This window comes from Phoxinus phoxinus, assembly GCF_949152265.1.
Source record: "Phoxinus phoxinus genome assembly, chromosome: 15".
Taxonomy (NCBI): Eukaryota; Metazoa; Chordata; class Actinopteri; order Cypriniformes; family Leuciscidae; genus Phoxinus; species Phoxinus phoxinus.
The window spans coordinates 8,976,114-8,999,441 of NC_136890.1; the positions used below are offsets into that span (position 1 = coordinate 8,976,114).

A 23,328-nucleotide genomic window follows, 5' to 3' on the forward strand; every position below is an offset into this window, starting at 1 on the left:
ATGCACACAACAATTGATCATTGAGGCAGCTGCACACCATTATAAAAGAAACCAAGGCAATGTAAATTTTTGAACTGGGTAGTTTGTGTAACTTCAGCTATTATTTGGTCTTGTGGAATATATGTAAACATATTTTATATGAAATGGCTTATTCATGGTGGTACTAAATAAAATAAAAAAGTATGACCCCATTATTATTTTTTAAATGACAAAACAGCTTGCAGATTCTGCAACAAGTATTCAAACTTGTGAGTGCAACTGCATATTTTCACTAAAACATTTTAATAAAAAATCCCACGCAAGGACATCTTTTGCATTGATTCCTTGAAGTGGCCAGTTTAAAAAGATTCCCACAAATGAACTGAACTGAATTTACTAATGTTAATGTTTTAATGCTTTAAATCAGATTACAAAATCAGATTAGGCATTACAGTCTTTCTCTCACTTTTGGATGCTCCCTTTAAGGGTCACCACAGTGACCACATATTTATTTGGAACAGGTTGTACACCAGATGTCCTTCCCGACGCAACCCAGCACTGGGTGTGTAACTCATGCAACCCCAGTACTGGGATGCAGTCACACACACACACACACACACACACACACACACACACACACACACACACACACACACACACACACACACAACTCTCTCTCTCTCTCTCTCTCTCTCTCTCTCTCTCTCTCTCTCTCTCTCTCTCTCTCTCTCTCTCTCTCTCTCTCTGTTTGTATGTTCAGTCCACTTGTATTGTGGAGGAAATGAGAGCACCCGGAGGAAACCCATGCTTACACGGAGGGAACTGCAAAACTGCCCATATAATTCTTGCTCAGCTGGTACTCAAATCGAGGACCTTCTTGTTGTGAGGCAACAGTGCTACCCACTGAGCAGAGCTGGAATTACCTCCTCAGATATTGGCACCTTTGGAAAATATGAGCAAAACTTGTTTGCTGTTGATTTGTTGGTTTGGTCTTTTATTTCAAATATTCACTAAATCTTTCTTTTTTTTCACAAAATCTTTTTTTTAAATATATGCTTGCAATCAAAATGATTGAACCCCTTGCAAGACATTCTGGTTTTGTGAACAAAATTGCATGAAAATACTAAGTCACCAGTAAACCATCATATACTGTTTATTCATACACATTTGAGGTAATCTGAGAATGCAAAGTTTAGTTACTGAGTTCAAATGAAAAATAAAAAATAAATTGGTTCTAAACATAACATATATCAAAAATTATATTTAAAAAATATTCCTGCAAATGTCACGTCCATAACGCTGGAATTGCCCAATTTTAAAGAATTTATCCACAACTAGTTGCGGTGTAGGTCTACGTATTTTATAATGTTGACTTCAAATAATACTAATAGTAATTTAAAGATGTGGTAGCGTTGGATCTGGACGGGAAGGATAACTCTGGGAGTTGGAAGGGGTGTTTCGTGATTCTCCCTTCTCACACCGATTTCGGTTTCATATCGCATTACAGCCCTAATTTTTACTAAGGAAAATGGCAAAAATAGTAACGCACAGTGACTTGGATAAGTAACTTTAATCTGATTACTGGATTGGAAACAGTAACGCGTTAGATTACTCGTTACTGAAAAAAGTGGTCAGATTAGAATAACGCATTACTAAGTAACGCGTTACCGGCATCACTGCTCGTCATAGATGTACACAGAGAGAAGTAGTTCCGGCTTCAATGTTCTTCCGAAAGACGCATTATTCTGTTAATATACGCAAGTTTATTATCGCTCGCTATAGCGCCAAAAATAAAGCCTCACATTGATATAGCCTCACAAATAACATGCAAGTATTGAAGTCCCAGACAGCAGTCATTTAGTAATAGCCTATATTCTTTCTTTTTTTTACCTACCCACCAGTGTGAATAATGTTATTGCATTTCAAATAGGGCCAATTTAAAGGCTACTCCTAGGCTTACGTTTTTAAATTACAAAGGGCCTACTGATGTTTTTGTTATTGTATTTTCTATATTATAGGCTATTGTTTGTGCATAAACATATCTGGTTATAGTAAACATACCGTTTGTTTGAAAACAACATATTTTGTCATCCTTGCTGCAAGCTTACAAGAGCGATAATATCATTAAATGTGAAGGGGGGTCCTAAAATATTTTCTTGGGAAAAGTCTCAGACAAAAAAAGGTTGGGAACCACTGATTTACAAGAACATAAAAACGTACATTATTAATGAAAACATACTTCAGATTTTTACTCATAAGAATTTCTAGGGCTGCCAATAATTGTAGCACAAATGTAGGGGCAAAAACATTTCACATTTATTTGTTCTTGGATTTTTTGTCTAAAAAGGCAAATTTACATAGCCCTTTATGAAAATAAAGGGCTATGAAGGGCACCGAGGGTGCTTATATTTGTGGATGACTCTATACTATGCTCATACTCAGATGTGTCAAAAGTATTAATATTCATTACTCAGGTAGAAGTATAGATACTAGGGTTTAAAAAGTCTTCTTTAGAAGTTGAAGTATCAACTCAAGCTTTTTACTCAAGTAAAAGTTTAAAAGTACTGGTTTCAAAACTGTAAGGAAAGAAATGCCATTGAGGACAAAAGCTTAGGCCGCGATAGTGCACTACCCCACCTCCTCCAAAAAAAAAAAAAATCTAAATGCCATAATTACTATAATGTTATATTAAAATGTTAATGTTGAAAACATTGGGATGCACTAGGCTACATGTCTCAGCCGCATATATGCCCATTGAAAATGAACGCATTTTAGTACAATGCAAATACATTAAAGAACCATATATGTGTACTACTCAGCATTAACGTGTTTCATGGAGCGGAAGATTAACGATTAATGTTATCAATAACCTTAATTGGAACACCAACACTGGCTATGTCCTTGAGTGTGACGTGATTTGTGTCATGTGCAGGTGCGATGGATTGCGTAGCTACAAACCAATAGGGTGTCCAGGGTTTGTCCTGGTTCAAAAATGGTCTTCGGTGGTTGCCGACAGACACTGTCTCTTTTTTTTTTTTTTTAAAGCTCTGATTTTACCACTGGATTTCATAGCTTTATAAGATAAAATCCTTCTTTGCTATACCTGATAATTATTTTGGTATATAATCATATCAATATCAAAAAGTGGAATTTTAAAAAAGTAGCATTAAAACGTTTATTTTGACTAAGTATAGTCAAAATAAAGTATTTTCTACCATATAGGCCTATAATTGAATAAAATGAACCGCTAGCTAACAACAACTTGCTTTGAACTTTTTTCTGTTTTCATCTCACTCCAGTCTAAACTAGTCTACATTATTGTTTTAGGTAATTTTTTTACACATTGTCATATAAATAACCTGAAAATACTGTTCATTAAGGTTAAATCTTGCTAGCCACTGATGGGCCCAAAAATGGGCTAAGCACACTTAAGAGGTGTTCTGAGTAAATTATTTGTTTGTATCACTTTATGATATGGTTTGATTTGTTAACATTAGTTAATGTATTAGGCTAATAACTAACATGAACTAACCATGAGCAATACATTTGTTACTGTATTTATTAATCTTTGTTTAATCTTAGTTAATAAAAATACAGCTGTTCATTGTTTGTTCATCATGTTACTTCACAGTGCAACTATGTTAACAAATACAACTTTTGATTTAAATAATGTAGGCTATAAGTAGCCTAAAATGTTGAAATTAACATTAGCAATGCTGTAGAAGTGCAGTTTATTAATAATAAATGTTAACTAATGTAGTCAACTAGAGTTAATAAACGGAACATTACTGTAGTGTTACCAACTTGTTATACACCGATTCAGACGTCTCGTGTGAGTTCAGTGTTGGACAGATCAGTTGTTTTAACCATTCATTAAAGTGAATCGGTTCAAAGGAGTCATTAGTTCGCGAATCAGACGTGTCATTAGTGGACGTTCACACAAGATTTGTGGCAACACAGAAAGCATTTCATCACTGGATAGGTTTTTTCATTAATTTAAATTGTGGTTTGTCAGCTGAATGTGCGGAACGCTTTTCAGAGAAGATAAGGCAACAGGTTTTTTTTAGCATAATTCACACCCCGCTGTAATTCAGGAGAAAAAATCTCAGAATGCTTACCATCGTATCAATTGATTTTGATTAATATGCGTGAGGGAGAGAGGGCAAGACAGCGCTCGTGTTGTTTGAAGACGGTGAGAGTGCACGCGGCCGAGAGAGTCTCTCTCTGCTCGTTCTTATGCACCCTGTCAAGTGCAGCAGTCATTCTATTCTACATCACTCACGATCAAATAAGGCTTTGTCGGGACAAAAATTTGCTTTGGCGAAATTTCTACTTAAATAAGGTAACAAACTATTTGTACTTTGTTACTTGAAACCTTTGCTCATACTCTCAAGTCATAAGCATAGTCTATTTGCATTGCTTTTTCAAAACTACAAAATATCACCTACCCCTATAGGTAGGTTATGATGATAAAATGCTCATGTTTCCTTTAATGTGTCTTTTAACAGTATTCAGCGCTATGCTGTGATCCCACTTTCCACCAACTCTGGTCTGATCGGCTGGGTTCCTCACTGTGACACGCTGCATGCACTGATTCGAGACTACCGAGAGAAGAAGAAGATTCTACTCAACATTGAACACCGCATTATGCTTAGGGTAACACGTCTTAAGCATGACAAATACAGCTTCCTGATGTGACACCACATTTATTTGTGATAAAGACCCTTTTCTTTACAAAATAACTAATTTGTTGCGATATTTGAACTATATAAAATGTATGTTAAATATTAAAGTTAAATATTGTGTTCGACATCGGTAAGCATTTTGAAGCGCTAAACCTTTTTTTTTATCCTTAGCTGGAAACATGGCTAATGAGACATGAAATAAAATAAGCAAGTCATGAAGTACACACTTTTATCTAAAATAAACTGTGGGGGCAATTATTAAAGGGACAATTCCCTGTGAAGTAATGTGGAGTTGCATTCTTTAAAAGAGGACATAAGTGCTAACTCTTGGCTAGAGCCAACATGCTTTCTGGTTGCAAACCTTGAGCTTTAGACACTATGCCACTCTGTAAAATGGACTAAATAAAAGGGTTGCATTATGCGGATAGTGCAGGAAGAAGTAAAACTGATCTCCGAAATAACTTATTCAATGAAGTTGTTAACTAAAACTGTGTCATTTATGTTAGATGGCCCCTGACTATGATCACTTGACTCTCATGGAGAAGGTGGAGGTGTTTGAGCATGCCGTGAACAATACAGCAGGAGACGACCTGGCCAAACTGCTCTGGCTTAAGAGTCCCAGTTCAGAGGTTCGCATTCATTATCTTCTCTCCTTCTCATCAAAAAACTGTTGTGTTGTACTTAGGCATGTGGTCATATTATCAGAGTCCATTCCAGGTACTTCATATTAAACTCTTTCTAACATTACTGAGCATCTGATGGGAAGGAATGTATAAGCACATTTCAATTTAAATAAGGCAGGAATTAGGGGTGTGCGATATTGACAAAAAATACTAAATATCAATATTTTCTGAGATTTTGCTGAGTGTTTTTGTGCTGTTTGTGGACAGCTTTCTCCCAAAAGCTTTTCATATTCTTCATATTTTGTGTACACCCTAAAACCGATTTCCTGGAGAGTTTTTCCTTTATAATGGCAATTTTTTATTAGATGTATGCATCATGTATTATGTCAACTTCTTGCATTTAATCAATAAAAATAAGGAACTATAGGATGTTACGAATCAAATGAAATCAGTATCAACAAAATCCACTTTTCCTGCTTCTGTGCCACTTCTGCAGTGCATCTAAGGCAGCATTTACAATTGCATAAATAATGCTATGAGATTGGTTTAAAAATAATATTTTGAACATTAAAATATTACATTTAAAAAATACATTTAAAAATAAAATATTTTAAATATGAAACTAAGCAAAACACTTTCATTAAAGTGAATCACTCAGTAAGTAATTCAACAGATATGTTTGAATGTATGATTCATTCAGCCATGAAGCAAGTGATATGTGCATAAACAACATGAAGCCTATTTGAGTACCAGTTTTAAGCATTTAATTGTATTACCATAAATACAGAAAATTAGTATTGTGAAAAAATTTACTGTGTCCAGCTAGGATTATTTTAATGTATTTAAAATATTACAAAAGTGAAAATGAGATTTGTTTTATGTAACATTAGGATTTACTTACTATTTGCAAAATATAGTTTTGTTTGATTTCGGTGTGAAATTTGACCTGGGCATTTCATCAAAAGATTCAGTGGTTAAAATTATGAAAATAAACAAGAAAATCTGAAATGTTGCTGTTTTATTTCAAATAAAGATGAAAAACTGCACTCTCTATTTCATATATTTATTTATACCATGTCCACACAGACGCTTTATTTCACAAATAAAGGGAATAGTTAAACTGTGTGCAGATTTTCCTCGTTTATTTTCATGTCTTGTTTTGATCTTGCTACTCTTGGAGATAATTTGGATATGTGTTCTTTTTCCCTCCTTCTAGTGGTGAAATGTATGCCATTGTAGATACCATTGTTTCTACAAGATACTATCAATTATTTATGCATTATTTTATTATTTTAATTTACAAAATGAAAAATGGGTTTACATAGCTTCCTCTTTATGCAGGTTTGGTTCGACAGGAGGACCAACTACACCCGCTCACTAGCTGTCATGTCCATGGTTGGTTATATCTTAGGGCTTGGGGACAGGTACAAACTGAACAAAAATTATTGCATTTTATCAGCATTTATCAATGTAGTTTATTCATTATTTATTATATTATGAATAATCTCTTTTTTCCCTCCAACCACAGACATCCTTCCAATCTAATGTTGGATAGGCTCAGTGGAAAGATACTGCATATCGATTTTGGGGATTGTTTTGAGGTAGTTTTTCTTATAAACTACAACAAATAAGCAACATACAGTAGTTTTGTTCGTTCATAACTGAAATGTTGTTTTATATTTTAAGGTTGCAATGACCAGAGAAAAATTCCCTGAGAAAATACCTTTCAGATTAACCCGGATGTTGACCAATGCCATGGAGGTAAGATGGTCATTTTTATGTGAGTGTATTTGGAGTGTTAAAGCTCTAAAATCTTTTTCACCTCGTCTTTACTAGCTATTTTTCATGCTTGTTAATTTTTATAAAAATCACTATAAAATTCATTCAGCACTGTAATTTTGTTCTATTCTTTAACCAGAAGGGTTTAAATTCTTTGTACATAGACCAGCATATCCAGACCACTATGTCTGCGATTCTACGATTACTCATTTAAAGTCAGTGTTATTGCTACAAATGAGGGAGCATAGAAATTTTACACCTCGATTACAAGCTGAGGTACCCAAACTCCACACCAAACTATGCATTAAAAAACATATGGCACAAATTTTATCATAGAAGAGTTATAGCAGCAGATATGTTATAATTATTTTACATGAAATATAAGCAGGGCACACCTGAAGCTAAAATTCCCTAAAGTAATTCTCCTCCTCTCTACGACAGCAATCACACCAAATATAACTATTGACTTTAATGAGTGGGGAGAAGACTACACTTTGTTTGTTTTTGCTTGCAGCCTGCGAGGACAACCAATAGAAAACCAACCAATTATTTTCATTAATTTGTGGTACATTTCATTTAGACTGCAAACACATATTCACAACTAAGGCAAAATACAATTTAATTTACCATGATTTTGGAGATTCAGCAGTTGTCATTATACAGTGGTACATAAAACACAGATATTCTAGTATTTTATCAAAAGATGGGGCCCTATTTTAATGATCTAAGCGCATAGTCTAAAGCGCACGGCGCAAGCGCACTTAGGACGTATCCGAATCCAGTTTAATGACGGGAAAAATGGTAGGCATGCCCAGCGCTTGGTCTAAAAGGGTTGTCCCTATTCTCTTAATACTCATTATTACATTGTAATCCTTTTATTTATTATAATAATAATAGTACGTTTATTTTATAAAGCGACTTTCAGAAAACTCAAGGTCGCTTTACAATAAAGTACAAATAGACATGACATAGAAACGATACAAATAAACTGAGATGAATAGCAGAATAGATCTAGGCACAGATACATAAAAAGATCAGATCATAGAGTCAGGGGTCAGGAAAGCAAGTAGCAAAAATATATGTTTTAAGGTTGGTTTTGAAATCGTGTAATGATGAAAGGTCACAGATGTGTTAGGGAATAGAATTCCAAAGAGTTGAGGCAGCGGTACAAAAAGCCCTTCCACCAAACGATGATAGTTTGTGCCTACGGATCGTCAACAAACTGGTATCGGAAGATCTAAGTGGGGAACTGGGGAGTAGGTATGGATGAGATATAGAGAGATATAAGGAGTATCTTAAAAGCGAGCGGGTAGCCAGTGAAGTCTGCGTAAAATCGGAGTAATGTGGGAAGATTTCTTTGTGTATGTGAGGATCCTAGCTGCGGAGTTCTGAATATATTGGATCTTATATATTGATGAATTGGGTAAGTCATAGAAAAGAGAATTGCAGTAGTTAAGCCATGAAGTGATGAAAGCCTGAACTAGGGTCTCAGTATCGCTGATATTCAGAAATGTACATAAGCACGCGATATTAAGAAGGTGAAAGAAGGCAGACTTAGTTAGCACGGAGATGTGTGGAAGGAAAGAAAGAGAGGAATCAAAGATTATACCAAGTTTTTTGACAGTGGTGGAAGGTTGAACGAAAACTCCCGCAATATTAACATTGTCATTGTAGATCTGTTTTATCAGTGTTGAGTTTGAGAAAATTACTGGTCATCCAATCATTTATATCATCAATACAAGCTGATATGGAATTTGTGGGGAAAGGAGCATTGCGTTGATGATTGAGCCATGATGATAGATGATGTTACCTAATGGGAGGATGTAGATGATGAAGAGTAAAGGCCCTAGAACATAACCCTGGGGAACACCATGTGGGACAGAGGCTGTGTGGCAGAGTGTACGCGCGTTATGGACCCGCCTGTAGGCGCACATTACGAACGCGCTCTTTAAATAACAAAAAAAATCAGTTGCCTCAAAATAGTAACGCTCCAACAATGCGCCTGAACACACCTCTTTTTCAGACCATGGGCGTACATTTTGGCTAAAAATGCATTTGCTATTTAAACAACGTGGCGCAGGATGTGAAAATGATAACTGCGTCGGGCTGAAACTAGCAAAAGACACTTGCGACGCGCCTGATTCTGCATTGCACCAGGTGTATGATAGGGCCCATGGCCTTAGAAACATCCACAGATGTCTATGCTAAGCCTCAGATATCCACTTAAAATAATCCCTGCATTGTCCATTTTGCATGATTGACATTCCCTATCTTTCTGGCTGAATAACAGATCATGTTTCCTCTTAGGTGACTGGACTGGATGGTAACTACCGTATTACATGTCACACGGTGATGGAGGTACTGCGTGAACACAGGGACAGTGTCATGGCTGTTCTGGAGGCCTTTGTCTATGACCCATTACTCAACTGGAGGCTTATGGATAGTAAGCACAACTTTTCCTTATTCACAAGACTTAAACATACCAGAGCCACACAATCCTACTGTTGAGTCGTAAACATCTCTGCTCATATACTAAAGGGAAGTTGGCCTGCTGTGTGACTTGCTATACTACATCTAAAACGTGTTTAAACAGCATTTTTCAAGGTTTCAAATTGAGCCAAACTGAACATTCATCATAACAGGGTAGCTGAGACTATGGCGGTGGATAATGTGACTGAGCAGTTTTTAGTAGTTGAGGGAAGAATCAGAACTGCATGAACTGAGGCTACTTGCAACGTTTTGGCACAGTGCCACCTGGTTAATTTTCCCATATTAGTATTATTTGGCCATCAGCCATTTTGAATTTTAATATGCTAATATGTCATAAAAAAAAAAAAATGTCATAAAATTATATATTTTACGAGTGCATTAGCATATTGTTACAAAACTTGGTTTAAGTCATCAGCACCATGCCTTGAAGGTACAACAAAAGTGTCTGAACAGCACCACATTCTGTTCATTTTATGATGAAATTTTAAAAAATGCTAAAAGCTTTTGATTAGGCTGTAAATCTTTGACAGCGAATCACGATTCATAGGTTTGCGATTTGATTCTGCATTTTTAAGTGCATTCATAGGATTATTTTAAGTAATCCTCTAATGTGTCTTTGGGTGTGAATTACACAGCGACCTTCAGAGAGTAAGGGCAACAACAACAAAAACGTTTGTCCAGTGTTGGGTGTTAGTCCATAATGACTTTATTTTAATAGCCTATAAAAAAATATGTGGAATATTTTTATGTTGAAATTTACAAAAGCCAAAATTTGAAAAGGCTTATGGAATCTAATGGAATTAATGAGCAGTGTTTTTTGAAGATTAAATACACTATAGTCACTCAATTTTTATACTCTCTTTTTCAAAGTACTTACATTTTAATTATGTATTGGTATATAAAGACAGTTTAAGCCAATTTGAAAAAAAGTTCTTTAGACAATTCTTACCTACCCAACCTTTAAGTAAAACGGGTCAAAAAAGCTCAAAGGAAATTATTAATTAAAGTCACTACTTTTACGACCACGCAAATGACTCGTCCTGCGTTCACTTGAACGTGCTGTAACCATCACTATCAGCTCTGCAGTGGATATTGATATCCAAACTATCAGCAGTTTAAAAACATTACATTTTCTGATATAAAATTGTATAACCCTGCCTAAGAAACAATAGATGGGTTAAATCAATGATTGATGGTTCATTCAGGTAATTTCTTATATGTGCATATATTGCTAAAAACTAAAATGGGATTTCATCATCTCACTCTCTTAATACTCATTCTTTCATCTCTTTCTTTTTTTCTGCAACTCCTGTGAATGTCAATCAATTAAGTCTCATTTGAGAAGTATAAAGAGAAGTGTTCTTATGTTATGTGCATACGGTGATCAAGAATCCACATCTGATCGCAATCAGAAGTTTTTTTTCACACACTCGACTCGCTGTTGTTTTGAGCTGAAAATGATTTTAAATGTCACGGTTAGCGTGATGTGAAAGCATGGGAAATGAGCAGCGGTGTTGACCCTCTCTTGACTCTGATAAACTCAAGCCTCATACAGCGGCATAAGTGAATTGGAGAATAAATTATCTGTAGTTATGAATGTATGTGTCTGTGTGTGACGCCTTCGTGTCTAGGCTGAGCTACATCTCCTGGCTCTGCCAGGACTTGAAACTGGCACCATTTTGGTGTTAGGCAAAAGTGCTACCCACTGAGCCACCATGTTGCCCAAAATATTGTAACTTGTGTTGTTGTTGAAAAAAAGTTCTTTAGACAATTCTTACCTACCCAACCTTTAAGTAAAACGGGTCAAAAAAGCTCAAAGGAAATTATTAATTAGTCACTACTTTTACCTCATACAGCAGCATAAGTGAATTGGAGAATAAATTATCTGTAGTTATGAATGTATGTGTCTGTGTGTGACGCCTTCGTGTCTAGGCTGAGCTACAAACAGTGTGTTTGTTTGTTTGTTTTGCAAACAACCTATTTCATTTTATCACAGTAGATGCCATGCTTATCAGTAATTAAACAAGTGTTTGAAGAATAGATGGATAAATACTCTATTTTAATGTGTCATTGTTACAAGTTAGGGTTAAGGTTAGAATTCAACACAAAGAAGTGCTGAATAATAATAATTAACAATATGTATGTCTATATGGTTAGGGTTTGTTTTACTTAGTTGCTTATTATGCCTAATTTATTTGTATTACTATAGTACATGTAACATGAATAACAAGCACTGTAAAATAGGTTTACTGTACTGTATCATCTTCCAGCAGGAATAGTCTAACTACTAAAACAAACCAGCCAAAAACTGGTCCCTTGGGAACTAGCCACAACAACTAAAAAAATACTTTTTCTTACACCATTCTTTTTTTTTCTTTCTTTCTTTTAACCTAAAATATTGATGTTAGGTTGACAGTCAATCCTCAGATGTTTGTGAATGTTAAGAACTGGATGTTTCTGTTCTCTCCTACAGCAAACACTAAAGGAAACAAGCGCTCCAGAACCAGAACTGACTCCTATACGGCAGGACAGTCTGTTGGTGAGTCTTGACTTTAACCCATTCTAATTTCCAATACCATAATAGGTTAAACTCCCCTATGAAATAAGCCAGTCTCTTTTTTTTCAACTTTTAGAAGCACAGTAGTATATAAATTACCTCAAGCTAAAGTCTTGTTCACACAAAAATTACAGAATATGTACTGAGAAGTTGTTCCGGCAACTGTTCTAGCATTGCATGATTTTGTTCACACGGCCAGAGCTTTCCCGTATACAATGCTTTTATTTACAAAAAACTCCCAAGCAGTAGAGACTTAAGTGACGTTATGATATGGCATCTGATGTACTCATCCAGAATTTCCATCAAAACTAATGCATGTTCATGGTAATAGATTTAATTTTGTGGTATGTTTTTGGTATGTTTCATGTAGAAGCCATGGAGGGTATTGACCTGGGAGAAACAACCCACAAAAAGCCAGGAACTACAGTGCCTGAGTCAATTCACTCCTTCAGTAAGTCCTTGAAGACTTAACCTCACTCCTTAAAGTTATGTCCTCCTTGCTAGTCCCAATTTACAAACTCAGAAGTCATGATTATGATCTAAAGCAGTGATTCTCAACCAGTGGGCCTCGGAGCGCCATCTGGTGGGCCAGATGTAGGCAGTGGTAGACTACCCCTAAATTAATTATTTTTTTATTTACAATTAGAAAATAACAAGATTTGTAAATAAATAAAAATTGATCATATAAATTCCTAAGAACAATTAGATAATTATCTAATTGTTCTTAGGAATTTATATGATCAAAAACACTCAAGTCAAGTCAAGATGCATTATCTAAAAGCTAATTTATGTTTAAATATCGCAACACCAATCACGTCAGATTGAACGTTTGTTCGATCAGATGCAGTAACATTACTGTAATATGGATTATGGATACGGACATTTTCTGAAAAGAAAAGCAGATGTGGGAGACAGACCTGTGCAAGGAAAAGCTTCAAAGTGTGTGGTGACGTTAAATACATTAAATTTGGTTTTATAAGGGCAGGTACTGAGACTAAATGGGCACATGGACGAGAAGCAGAGCACAGCGTAAATTTTATATAAAACTATGTAAATGGCGCTTTGTGGCGCGACAGAATTTTGAACAGCGTCCTGAACCGTAGCTGGCACTGCGGACAGGAGCCGCCGGTGTGTGTACACTAAGAAAATCATGTGTTCGAATTTTAAAGACGTGCCGCTCCGCTTCTCGTCCGGTGTGCGACCCCCTTAAGCCGAAGGCGCAGTGTGTTGAATGTGGAGAAATGTTGTCAAATGAGGCGCTAAAACCATCAAAGCTGCAGAGACTTTTGAACAAAACCTGTGTTGGGAAGCCAAAATAATATTGTTTTAAACAGTTATGTTCATATCGCTAACTGTATTTGATAAATTACACGTACTGTAGGCTATGTAAATTGGGGTGAATGAACTTTGTTGAACATTTCTGCCCGATCTCATGAAAGTGCGTACAGTATCTATACAACGAATGTTATTTCTCGTGCCATTTATATGGATCTATCAGATCCCTATCAGATGCTTTCTCAACTACACTTTTCTCATTCTTGTGTTTGTTGGGTAAGCGTAGCACATATTTACATATTCATCTAACCACCACTTCTAACAGCAAAGGCAGCATAGGAATGTTTGCAAACTGTTGGTCAGGTATTTTAAATCTGGGCCTTAATAGGAAAATGGCGTGCAATGTATCTGGTTGTCATGACACGCTTCAGCATTTGTACACCCATCAGGTAACACTTTATAATAACTTTCAAGAATAAATCATTGACACAAATGCTTAACAGATTATTAGTTTATATATTTCCACATAGCTAGAAATATGAGATAATGTGCTTGTTAATGTTAATTAAGGAACTTATTAAACCAATCAATCAAAATCAATTTTGATTAAAAGATCATTATTTAATGTAACTTGAAATGCTTACAAATGTCATTAAACTTTCAATTCGTATGATCATGCACTTTTTAGAAATCTACAAATTATTTTGACAGGTGATTACTATTTACAATGATTAACCCTCATCCTTCCCTCTGGGCATTTTGACCCGGAATCTTTTTTTGAAGAAAAAAATTCAATTGAGTGTTCATCGGAGGGGTCCAAGACCCCAGGACTTTTGTCACACTTGAACCACAAATACACACAAAAGAAATGAATGGATTTGAGGAGTTTTTTGGTCGAAATCTAAAATAGTAACAAATCCTTCCCTCGCGGGTCAATTTGACCCCCATAGAATGAATGGAATGCGAGGAATGCTTCAGTACACATAGAAAACCCTATAAATGCTCAAAATTCAAACTAAAAATGCTAAAACTTTACCAAAGAATTATTTTATAATGTTTACATGTGTATCTGAATGCATACTGAGAAAAACTGACTTTAGGACCCAGCGGAACAGCTAATTATCCAAGCTATAATGCCATCTAGTGGCTAGAGTCATGAAATATCATTAGGGGCCAAGCACTGAAGGTGCGGGCACCTATTGTATCTGTTCCCGTACCAAAAATAATTCTTCTTCTTCTTCCGCTCTGGGAGTCTATGGCAGCCCATAGAACCGATCGCGGGAAAGTTGTAATGGTTTGACATTCGGATAGAGGACAGTCCCAACATTAAATACACCAATTTTGGTGTGTCTAAGTCATTCCCTCTAGCGCCACCAACTGTCCAAAGTTTCACTCATGTTTATTCTAATAACTTTTGAACCACAAGGGCTAGAAACAAAATTCTTTTTTCCTCTGATTCCTGACCTCGTGACGATTCGATTGCACCCAATGACGTCATTTTGCGCCATGAAAAGTTATCCGCCATTTTGAATTTTCCGAAAAAGCTACTTTTTCGAACTCCTCCTAGGCCGTTGCTCCAATTTCCATGAAAATTGAATCAGATCATCTACAGACCATGCCGACAAAAAGTTATGGAATTCAAGTTGATTCGCTTAGCAATTTTCGAAAAAACCCACAAACAAATTTTACGTAGCGCTTGCGAAAACAGACGTAAGGCTGTATCTCCGCAACGCTTAATCGTATTCAAACCAAACTTCCTACATGTCATCACAAGCGTGACCTGAGGCTACATGCTCCGTTTCGGCGCAGCGCCACCTACTGGTCCGGAGATATGAAAAAAGGCTATTTTTGCTTATAACTTCTGAACGGTTTGTCCAAAAATCATAAAAGTGGTCTCGATAGATTCAGGGCGTCATTTTGAGTTGACTGATATCCAATTTGTCCATATCGGCCATTTTGGCTGTCGGCCATTTTGAATTATGTGCTAAAATGCTGTATTTTATGAATGCATGAACGTATCGTTACGAAACTCAGTATGGGTCATCAGTACAACGCCCTAAAGGTACTCAAAAGATTATGAGACAGCGCCACCTTTTGGTCAAAAGTTATAATGAAATTTCCAAAAATGCTAATAACTTTTGAATAAATTTGCCAATAGTAATGACACTGATCTCAATAGATTCCTTGGGTTATGCTGAAAACATAGATACCAATTTTGGTGTAGTCAGTCAAACTTCCTGTCCGCCATCTTTATTTTCTTTTAAAACCTACTTTTTCGAACTCCTCCTAGACCGAACGTCCGATTTTCACCAAAATCGGATCGTGTCATCTCCAGACGGTGCCGAGTAAAAGTTATGGATTTCGTGTCGATAGACGAAACCGTTTTTGTATACCGCAGTGGCAAAATTGAGGCATGATGCCAAAATGACTATTCAGGCTTTATATATGCAATGCCTCGACATATTGACACCAAACTTTGTATGTGTCATTGTCACTTCACTCTGACCACATCACATCAGTTTCGTAACTGCGCCACCTATTGGTCGAAGGTGATAATCATATTTTTAGTTATTGTATGTGATTTTTCAACCATTTTGCCAAAATTCATCTTTAAATGTCTTCAATTGATCCTTGCTGCAGTTGGTCTCACACTCCCAGCCACTTTGGCATGTCTTGTCGTCTTGCTTGCGCTTGGCCCCGTAATGGCTGCTTGCAGCTATATTGTTACATATGGGTTCATGCATGAAATTGTGAGTTATTTTGTAGAAATTACTTAAGTTGAAGGAATGTGAGGAATGTGCCTATTTATAAATATAAATAATTATTTATTGATCAAATTTAGTAATTCAAAGGTAAATAAAATAAAAACAGATAGAACAAATATTATCAAAATGAAATAAAATAAGCTTTCTGGACAAAAAAAAAATTAAGTATGATTTTGGGCTTGGGTCTTTTTGACCCGCGAGGGAAGCTTGAGTTAACAAACATTATATAAATATTATAATGCTTACGGATCATTAATTAATAATGATCGTTTATTATATATTCAAATAGGTATGAGATAACATGCTAATGTTATTTTATCTATTTATTTATTAACACCATACCAGCATCAAGTAATTCATGGCAAACTCAAGAGTAATAAAATGTACTATACTTGTAATACAAATATTTCAATTAATTGTATACAGATGAAACTCGAAAAATCGTGCAAAAGTTTATTTATTTCAGTAATTCAACTTAAAAGGTGAAACTAAAATTACATGCAAAGTGAGATATTTCAAGCCTTTATTTATTATAATTTTGATGATTATGGCTATGAACATACAGCTATGAAAACCTTTTCACAATATTCTAATTTTGAATTTGGGGTTTTCATAAGCTGTTAGCAATAATCATCAAAATTATAACAAATAAAGGCTTGAAATATCTCACTTAGGATGTAATGAGTCTATAAAATATATTAGTTTCACCTTTTAAGTTAATATTATTTATTATAAACTCACTTTCTCAAGTGAATTTATTGTCGAAAGGTAGGGGGTTAAATCACCAGTGTGAAAAGGTTTAAATCTTGGTCAAATTAAATAAATAAATTAAATTAAAAAATATATATAAATATCGATAAATGTTTTTTAAAGATGAATGAAAGTCTTATTGGGTTGGAACAACAATCATTAAAATAAATATAGCTGTGAGCAGCATTTATCGGGGTTTAAGCATCGAGTTCATTGACATCAATGCTTTTGGGTTCTAGGCCCATGGTTATAGCCATTGTCATGTGTTATAGCGCCACCAAGAGGCCAAACTCTACAATTTTTTATTTAATTTTTTGCTGTGACCTCAGACCACTTACATGTGTGTACCATTTTTATAATCATTTTAGTAAATGTAGCCCCGCCCACTTAAAACATCTTGGCGTCCTGTTGCACACGTGAATCGAAATTTGTTTATTGATAATTATAGATATTTAGACTCCAGAGCATATTTCTGCTCTGGTTTGGTTCCGATTGTGCTAAAAACCTAGGACTAGTTCGAAAAAGTAGCTTTTGGTCAAAATGGCAAAAAAAAAAAATGGCGGAATAAAAACAATAAAATAATAAATCCTTAGTTACAATAGGGTTTCTGTGCTTTGCGCTTGAACCCCTAGTTAAATAGTTTAGTAATTATTATACTTTTTTTGTAATTCACGAAGCCCAGCACATGATACGCAGAAACATGATATGAACTTACAAGCATGTTTTATTAATTAGTTGGTAACACTTTACAATAAGGTGCGTTAGTTAACATTAGTTAACTACATTAGTTAACATGAACTAATAATGAATTGCACGTATACAGCATTTATTAATCTTTGTTAATGTTAATTTCAACATTTACTAATACTTTATTAAAATCTTGTACACAATAGTTCATGCACTGTGAACTAACATGAACTAACAATGAACATCTGTATTTCTATTAACTAACGGTAACAAAGATTAACAAATACAGTAACAAATGTATTGCTCATTGTTAGTTCATGTTAGTAAATACATTAACTATTGTAAACTGTTACCAATTAGTCTTTCGTTTAATTTCAAACATGACAACATTTTATTAATTTGTTCTTTCATTTAAGATCCCTTGTTTTTTATATTATTTATTAGATCCCTATTAATCCTATTAGATCCCAGATAATAAATAACAAAGTATGTGCATGATCTATTCAAATACATCGGCGTATTACCTTTTTTATATGAATTTTAAACATTTCATATATATGTATTTGTAAGAAATATTAAATAATGTGGTCATCATATTGACAAAATATACTAATCTATGTATTAGACAACTAAGCCACTAATGCTTCCATGCAGAGAAATTCCTATCATTTTTATTGTATGGCATGGAAAATAGGATTCAATTATGTAAGGAATAATTGACGACAGGTGACCAATATCTGCTCGAAGAAACGGCGTTATTACCTCGCTAGTGAGAAATGTCATGTAGCTTTTAAACTATTTTACTGATAAAATTTTCAAAACAGCACTTGCAACACGTTACTGTGCGAGTGCGTGTCCGTACTGTATGTGTGTGTGTTTGAGGGGGGGGAGAGTGGGAGAAAGAGTTTATGCTTTCTAATTTTGCGGTGCGTTACCCTGGAAATAATTGCACACCTTAGAACGTTCGTCAACCAATCAGATTCAAGCATTTAACAGCCCCGTAGTTTAAATAAATAATAATGCACACCTGTTTCATGTGTAATTATCTAAAATACGAGATACACTTACCGGTTTATGATAATGCTTGTTCTGCTAGCACAACTAATCATAATTTTTAATTGAAATAGTAGATCAGCATGTTGGCTTCTCAAGCCAATAACACGGCCAATTAAGCCAATTAAGCGTTTACGCTTAAAAGAAAATAAAAGAAAGAATCTGCTTACTATGTCATATTACTGGATTCATACAAAGAATCAGATTTCAGGCCGTGTGATTGTCATTGACATTGTTTCGTCATTTTTTATTCCTTCAGTTGGAGATGGCCTTGTGCAACCTGAAGCCTTGAACAAGAAAGCCATCCAAATTATCAACAGGGTGCGGGACAAGCTAACTGGTAAGCAAAACTCTGGCTTTTTCTTTTTTAGACCACTGAAGACTAAGCACACATTTCTAAGTCACTTAATTTACGATTCAAGCACTAACATACAGTACATTATCAAACATCAATAGCTAGTAAAAAAAATATTAAAGGATTCATGTGGATGATTTTTACTCCTAGGACGAGACTTTTCCCATGATGAGACCCTGGACGTACCTACTCAAGTGGAGCTGCTTATCAAACAAGCTACTTCGCATGAAAACCTGTGCCAGTGTTACATTGGATGGTATGTGTTTTATTGTCTTGCTTAAGAGATTGTAAGGAGTGTAAAACAGATATTTAAATGTATGGATTTTTTTTCCCAACATAGTTCTGAAAGTGTTATTTTATCCTGTGATATATGATTGTTGTGTGCTTCTGCTTAAGTCTTTTTTTTCTCTCTTATTCTCTTTAGGTGCCCCTTTTGGTAGAGCCTCATGTTGCTACTGCTTTCTATTTCTTTATTTTGCTGTTAAATTCACCTTGGACAGTGATGCAAGCACAGACTTTGATAATTGACATTGATTTGCAAAAAATTAAGCAGTCACTCTTCTAAGCAAACCCCTGAAAAATTAATCTTGGTGGAGATTGTGTAATATGACTTCACATTGTCAGTGTTTTTATTTTATTTGAAATGATTTGTACAAGTTGTACAGGGACAATATCACCAAAAAATAAAGAATTTAAGAAAATTAAGAGACTTTTTCATATAGAAAATGAAACCAATTTTATCTTCATGACAGTTAAATGTTCTTTACAATAAAAATGTGTAAATGACGACCCGAATATTAAATGATGACAATACAATCTTATATTACTCAGTGTTTCCTCCATTAGCAATGTATATGTCAGTGTTCCAGTAGCAATGGTCATGTTAGGATACGCTTGATATTAACAAAATGTTTTTTCATATTATTATTATTATTCCACTCTGGAAGTCTATGGCACCCCATAGAACCGTTTGATCCCTCAAGTTATTTGGCACACTGATAGAGTCTGGACTCTGGACTGTCACCAGTGTCTCTTACATGAATCTCTAACTCAATCCCTCTAGTGCCACCTACGTTGCACTCATGTTATATATGCTAATAACTTTTGAACCATAAGGGCTAGAAACTAAATTATTTTTCCCACTGATTCCTTTTCCACCATGGAAATGTGTCCGCGGTATAGAATTTTCTGAAAAAAAAACTTTTTTCGAACTCCTAGGCGGTTGCTCTGATTTTCAGGAAAACTGAACCAGATCATCTTCAGACCATGTCGACAAAAAGTTATGCAATTCAAGTCGATTTGTTAAAATGTTTTAGAAAAACGGGCATATTATTATGTAGCGCTTGCAAAAATAGACGTACGGTTGTATCTCTTCAATTGAATTATTCATTGAATGATATCCAATTTTCCGATATTGGCCATTTTAGGATTGGCCATTTAGAATTTTGTAGTAAAATTATGTATTTTATGCACGCATTAGCGTATGGTTAAGAAACAATGCCCTGAAGGAGCCTAAGAAGTGTCGAACCAGCGCCACCTAATGGTAAAATCAAATATTCACATGCATATAACTTTGGATTTGGTTGACTTATTTTCATGGGAAAGAAAATTAATCGTCTCCTTAGATTCCTGAATCCTTGCCGAGGTCAATGATACCAAACATGCTAGGTTTCGCCTTATGGTTTGTGTTTTAGCACTTAAACAACTTTCGTGAATATCTTATATCCACTGTAGGAAAATCGGAAACATATGTAAAATTTTTGATAGTAAGTGGCAAAAAAAAAAAACTGCAATCAAACTCATTTTAAATGTGGGTCATTTTTTATTTGTTCATACATATAGGTCTTCTCTTGCATTACATACAACTTGACCAATACGATCCATTTCTGTCCACTAATTGATAAAGATAAATAATAAAGAGGTAAATCTAATGTCAAGAGAATGCGGTTTGTTTTTATCCACTTTTTTACAATGTCAGACACTGTAATTTGCTCTGGCCCCCTTCCTGTTCAACTGTAAGACTGGAAAAAACTGAAAGAACTGGAAGAGAGAACAAAGGAAATTAACATTTGAACCCACTCTTGCGAAGGTAGCATCACATTCCGAGACGAAAGTCTCACCTCCGAATCATCCTAATCTACAGTTCTTCCCCTTTACTCTTTCTCCCTCTTGCTGAGATCACCAAAGTTGTGAATAATTATCATACAGTATTATACATGTTTGGTATCATTTGAAATGTCTCAGTGCAACTGGTACAAAGATCTCATTTCCAAAGAAGTAAACCAAAAGGTAATTAAGTTTTTAAGAGTTTAGAGATAACTTACACACAGAGGAGGGTGGGCCTTCCAGCCAAATGGTCCCCTGCTCTCAAAAGGTGTAGACGGCGAGCTACATAGAACTACCGTGCAACACCCCCCACCTCCCAACAAAACCATACTTTTTTGAAAGGTCGGATGTGTTGAATATGAATATGAATGTTAACATTGAAAATTGTGGGATACACTACTTGTTTTAGCCCTGTGAATAGGGAAACCCTAAAAAAGAATTATTTTTTAAACTAAACGATTTTAAACTATTTTAACACGTGGAGATTGGCCGAGTCAATCAGAACAGCTTTTAGGTGACCCAATACACACTCAAACTTAACATGATGACTTAGGTCAAAGGGCACCCTATACTGCTTCCTGGTAAGTGACTAAAATGAATATAGTTAAGGCCTTATGTTGACTTAATGAGCCCATTTCCTATATACAGCATGCACACACACAAATTCAAAATAAATATATACAGCATGCACACAGACACACAAACGCACAATAACTATATACAAAAACTACAAACAGCATGGAAAAGAACGTCTCTGGTTACGTATGTAACCTTAGTTCCCTGAGAGGGAACGAAACACTGCGTTTACGCAATGGGAACACTTCCAAGTGTCTCGTCATGAAGCACATGTATAATCAGTCTAATGAATGAGCGGGACGTCAGGTGACGTCATAGACCAGGAAACTATAAATCACTCCTGAACGCAGAGCGTGACAGCTTCTGAAAAACCTGAAGCAAGTCGATCAGGGCATGCAGAAAGTATGGCAGGCGAACGCAGCGTTTCGTTCCCTCTCAGGGAACTAAGGTTACATACGTAACCAGAGACGTTCCCTATCAAGGGAACTCCCGCTGCGTTTACGCAATGGGAACCCCATACCCACTACGCCATAATTACAAGTGCCCGTTCTGTGTGAGTCTTGCGCACACTAAGAAGCGAGCAACCTCGCCCCCGGAGTGGAGAGGTCTAAATCATAAAATTTGACAAATGTATGCGGTGAGGACCAGCCTGCCGCATTACAAACGTCATGAAGGGAAACTCCCGAAATCAAAGCCGTAGAGGCAGCCATACTCCTTGTAGAATGAGCACGGACAGCCAAAGGTGAAGGCTGTCCGACCGCTTGATAAGCAAGTGAGATAGCCTCGACTACCCACTTGCTCATAACCTGTTTCGATGCAGGGCAACCCTTCTTGGTTGAACCGAAGCAGACAAATAACTGCTCTGATCTACGCCACAGGGCAGCTCTGTGAACGTAGGCATCCAAAGCCCGAACTGGACACAACAGATTTAGTCTTTCCTGATCTGGGGTATTAAAAGGTGGAGGACAGAAGGCCTGCAGCACAATTGGGCCTGCAACATTAGTCAGTATTTTAGGAATGTAACCCGGCCTAGGGTGAAGAAATGCCTTAACCATACCAGGTGCAAATTCTAGGCATGTTGGAGCAACCGACAGGGCCTGCAAATCTCCAATTCTCTTAATTGAAGAAATGGCAAGTAGGAATAAAGTTTTTAGTGTAAGGAACTTTTCTGAAACCTCTTCAATAGGCTCGAAGGGAGCCAGGGCCAGACCCTCAAGTACAATGGCCAAATCCCAAGCCGGCGCTCTAGAGTGCAGTGCAGGCCTCAGCCTCAATGTGCCACGGAGAAAACGATTAACCAAAGGATCTCTCCCCAGAGAAGTAGCCCCCAGAGGGGTGAGATATGCCGATATAGCTGCTACGTACACCTTTAAGGTGGAAGGAGATAATCCAGCAGAGAAACGGTCTTGAAGGAAATCGAGAACTGTACCAACCGGGCAGTTAACAGGATCCAAATTACGTTCTCCACACCAGGTAGAGAATAATTTCCATTTCAAAGCATAAAGTTTTCTCGTGGAGGGAGCTCTGGATTGCAGGATGGTCTCCACGACCTCAGTCGAGAGACCGGATTCTATGAGCTGGGCCCCCTCAGAGGCCAAGCCCACAGTCTCCACAACTCTGGGTGAGGGTGAAATATTGTGCCCCTTGC

General features: G+C 36.1%; 1 protein-coding gene across 1 annotated transcript in view; it reads left to right on the top strand.

The window, feature by feature from the left end:
- Positions 1 to 19,819, top strand: part of mtor (mechanistic target of rapamycin kinase) — a 174,465-nt gene extending 154,646 nt beyond the window's left edge. The window contains exons 48-58 of the mRNA XM_079637383.1: positions 4,488 to 4,635; positions 5,171 to 5,293; positions 6,629 to 6,711; positions 6,816 to 6,888; positions 6,974 to 7,048; positions 9,374 to 9,509; positions 12,030 to 12,095; positions 12,484 to 12,564; positions 18,903 to 18,983; positions 19,149 to 19,254; positions 19,423 to 19,819. Of these exons, the coding sequence (XP_079493509.1) occupies positions 4,488 to 4,635; positions 5,171 to 5,293; positions 6,629 to 6,711; positions 6,816 to 6,888; positions 6,974 to 7,048; positions 9,374 to 9,509; positions 12,030 to 12,095; positions 12,484 to 12,564; positions 18,903 to 18,983; positions 19,149 to 19,254; positions 19,423 to 19,438 (988 nt within the window). The 3' untranslated portion in view covers positions 19,439 to 19,819. The remainder of the gene's footprint in view (positions 1 to 4,487; positions 4,636 to 5,170; positions 5,294 to 6,628; positions 6,712 to 6,815; positions 6,889 to 6,973; positions 7,049 to 9,373; positions 9,510 to 12,029; positions 12,096 to 12,483; positions 12,565 to 18,902; positions 18,984 to 19,148; positions 19,255 to 19,422) is intronic.
- Positions 19,820 to 23,328: the final 3,509 nt, after the last annotated feature.